The 3,197-nt window shown below is 54.3% G+C and overlaps 1 protein-coding gene across 1 annotated transcript in view; it reads right to left on the minus strand.

Annotated features, from left to right (window-relative positions):
• The window catches only part of ZC3H18 (zinc finger CCCH-type containing 18), a 42,818-nt gene that overhangs the window by 5,285 nt on the left and 34,336 nt on the right, over positions 1 to 3,197 (minus strand). Inside the window, exons 15-17 of the mRNA XM_015639993.2 lie at positions 2,833 to 2,985; positions 749 to 903; positions 19 to 215 (exon numbers count right to left, since the gene is read on the minus strand). Of these exons, the coding sequence (XP_015495479.1) occupies positions 19 to 215; positions 749 to 903; positions 2,833 to 2,985 (505 nt within the window). The remainder of the gene's footprint in view (positions 1 to 18; positions 216 to 748; positions 904 to 2,832; positions 2,986 to 3,197) is intronic.

A 3,197-nucleotide genomic window follows, 5' to 3' on the forward strand; every position in this document is an offset into this window, starting at 1 on the left:
AGGAGCAGGGAATCCCACCTTGTTGAGGAGCGTCAGTTTGATCTCCTTGTGCCCGCTGAAGCTGCCCTGCTGTGCCTGTGGGGCCGAGGGCTGCTGGCCCTGGGGCAGCTGCTGGGATTTGCTTCCTGGGGTGGGCTTGGCTGATTTCAGGAGCTGAGAGGGCACATCCCGTTTCCTCTTCTCCTCTTTAGCACTGTCTTCTTTTTTTGACTTTCCTGTTGAAAGCAGAGGGCACAAGTGGTGACTTGGGAATGGTTCCTGGTGCCTGCTCTCCCTCTGGACAAGAGGACGCTGCTCCAGGGATGGAAAAGCCCACAGCAGTTAGCTCATGGGCCTGGGGGTTAATGGATTCAGGAAGCCAGCATTTCCACAGAGAGGAACAGAAAAGACAAAGAACAAAAGGCTTTTGCCACAGGTCTGGAACGAGCAGAGAACAACAACGTGATACTGGAGCTGTCCAGATTTACGTCAACTTCCAAGGGAAAAGGAGAACGGGATGAGGGAGAGGCAGAACTGCCAGGCAGGAAAAGGGATGAGACAACCAGAGGCACAGGGATGGAAGCAAGGAAGAATGTGAATGTAAATTTGTTCCACAGCCTCTCTCCTCCACAGAACCTCTGGGCTCCTGTGTCACCTCTGCTCAGAGATTTTCCTGGAGCCCACAGTATTCCCAGGGAAGGATCTCTGCTCCTCCCTTCTCCAAAGACTCCCTAGAGGAATAAAATCCCACCAAAGCAGGTGTCTGTACCTTTCTTCTGCTGGGCCGGGGTGGGGGAGCGGGAGCTGGCCGAGGACACGGGGCTGGCCAGGTCGGCGTACATGTCCTCGGAGTCGGCGCTGCGCACGGAGCTGCTGCTGGACGAGGCACTGGACACGGAGGAGACGCTGCTCACGCTCAGGGACCTGCCAAGAACCAACAGCTCGTCACACTCAGGAAGGCAACGAGGCCTTTTTGTGTTTCCCTGCACGGCTGGATGTTGGGAAGCTCGACAGGTGTGACACACTGAGGCTGTGTGTCCCGGGGTGATGCTGCTGTGAAAAATCCCAAAGCTGTCGGGTGCAGGCCTAGAAAGTAATGATTATTTATAGGCAGGATTAAGGCAATGTGTAAACAGGTCACTGTTTGCCCAGGAAAACGAGGAGTGAAAGCAGGGAGTGCACTGGCACATCCAGGTCAGTGTTACAGCTCAGGGCAAGGGTTCCCTGGCAGGGATTCTGCTCTTGGCACACATCCATCGTCACGACTGACAACGACAGGGAGATGCCTCCAAGATGGAAATCTCCTACCAGGGCCTGTCCTGGGAAGTGTTCAAGCCAGGCTGGACAGGGTTGGAACAATCTGGTCTATGGAAGGTGGCAGAGAGTTGGACTGGATGAGCTTAAACTCCCTTCCAAGCCAAGCCATCCCACTCCATGAATATTCAGGGAGCCTCTCCAGCCTGTTCCACGACCTGCTCTGCCAGCAGGGCCCAGGCTCCCTGCCTGGAAGCTGCACTGGGATGACTGAAGGGGCTGTGGCAGCCTCTACCCCCTGGCACCAGGAGCTGAGAGGTCTCATGGATTGTTCCAACGGTGCCAGGACGAGCCAGGAACTCCTCCAGGCTGGCCCAGCAAAGCTGCTGTGGGCACACAGAGCATTTCCTCCCTTCCCACAGGAGCAGCACAGGCAGCCCCTGTGTGCTCACACTTCCCAGCCATGCCCTGGTGCTCTCTGAAGCTCTTGCATCACCCCTGGCAGAGCTGATGAACGTGACAAGCACGGTGTAAACAAGCCGGGATTTCCGTACAGTAACGCGGGTGTTGGGCCTCGGAGCTCCACAGAGTTCACAGATGGGAATCTGCAGCTGCTCAGAGCCCAGTCCTGCTCCATCCACTGGTTTTACACCACAGGACTACTCTGACACCCCTGTGCCAGGGAGCTGTTGTGTGTCAAGGCTCTGCCTGTGAGGATTCAGGGAATCCTCTGCGTGAAGAGATGAAAAGAACCTGAAGGAATGACTTGAGAGTGGTTTGTTTCTCTTTGCTGGAAGGAGTTTGCTGTTTACACATCCCACAGACCAACAGACTTGGAACTGTTCACTTGGGGCTAAACACAAAGGAACTGGACCTGCAACTCTGCCAGCAAAGCACAAATATTAGCTGTGCCTTTTAGGGATTTTGTGACCTACCTCCCTGGACAGGCCAAGCATCTCCCCTAAGGACACGCAGGAACCAGAGGTAGGGAAGGCTCAGGAGAGCCCAGCTCCATAGCCTGAAACTGTTCATTTGTAGTTTAATTAGGATGTGGGATCACCCTGGCCAGGAGGAGTTGTTCTGGTCACCATTTAGGTTAAACGGGTACTTGGACACACATGACAGGATTATTTCCTTGAGTAAACCACAAGGGAAATATCAGGGAATCATGGAATGGCTTGGGTTGGAAGGGACCTTAAAGATCATCCAGTTCCAACCCCAACACCTCCCAAAAAACCAGGCTGCTCCAAGTCCTGTCCAAATTGATCTGAGACACTTCCAGGGATCCAGGGACAGCTTCTGTGGGCACCTGTGCCAGGACCTCCTCACCTTCCCATTGTTCCCAAATATCCCATCTAAATATCCCCTCTATCAGTTTAAGGCCATTATATCTTGTTCTACCACTCCCTGCCCTCTCCAACACTGCATTCCCATCACAACTCAGACCTTGGGATCTGTAACACAAACCCAACCTTGTGCCACCCCCCAGGCACCTGCAGCTGGTACTGCCGGAGAGTTTCCGCTCCAAGAAACCAAAGCAGCGCACAACAGTCACAATCCCTGCTGTTAAATAAAGATCACAAAGGCTCAGGGCTGTACCTGGATTTCCTTGACCCAGAGGGAGAGTGGGAGACTGAGGCAGAGGATGATCTGGAATGAGATCTGGAGAGAGAGCGGGACAAGGACCTCGATCGGGAGCTGGACCCGCTGTAGCTGCTGGCACTGCCACTGATGCTGCCACTGATGGTCCTCCTGCAAGGCAGCAAACACCCCTCCCAGAATGAGAATTGTAATGGGGGAGAGAGAGAGGTGAGGGGAAAACCCCAAGAGAAAACCAGAGATTTGCTCAGCACCATCTGACTGAAGCCCAGCCCTCCCTGAGGGGTGATCGGCCCCTTCCACCACTTCTCCCAGTTTATATACTGGGAATGGTGTTCTGTGGTGGGGAATATCCCTGGGAATGG

Source organism: Parus major, chromosome 11 (assembly GCF_001522545.3).
Source record: "Parus major isolate Abel chromosome 11, Parus_major1.1, whole genome shotgun sequence".
NCBI classification, from domain to species: Eukaryota; Metazoa; Chordata; class Aves; order Passeriformes; family Paridae; genus Parus; species Parus major.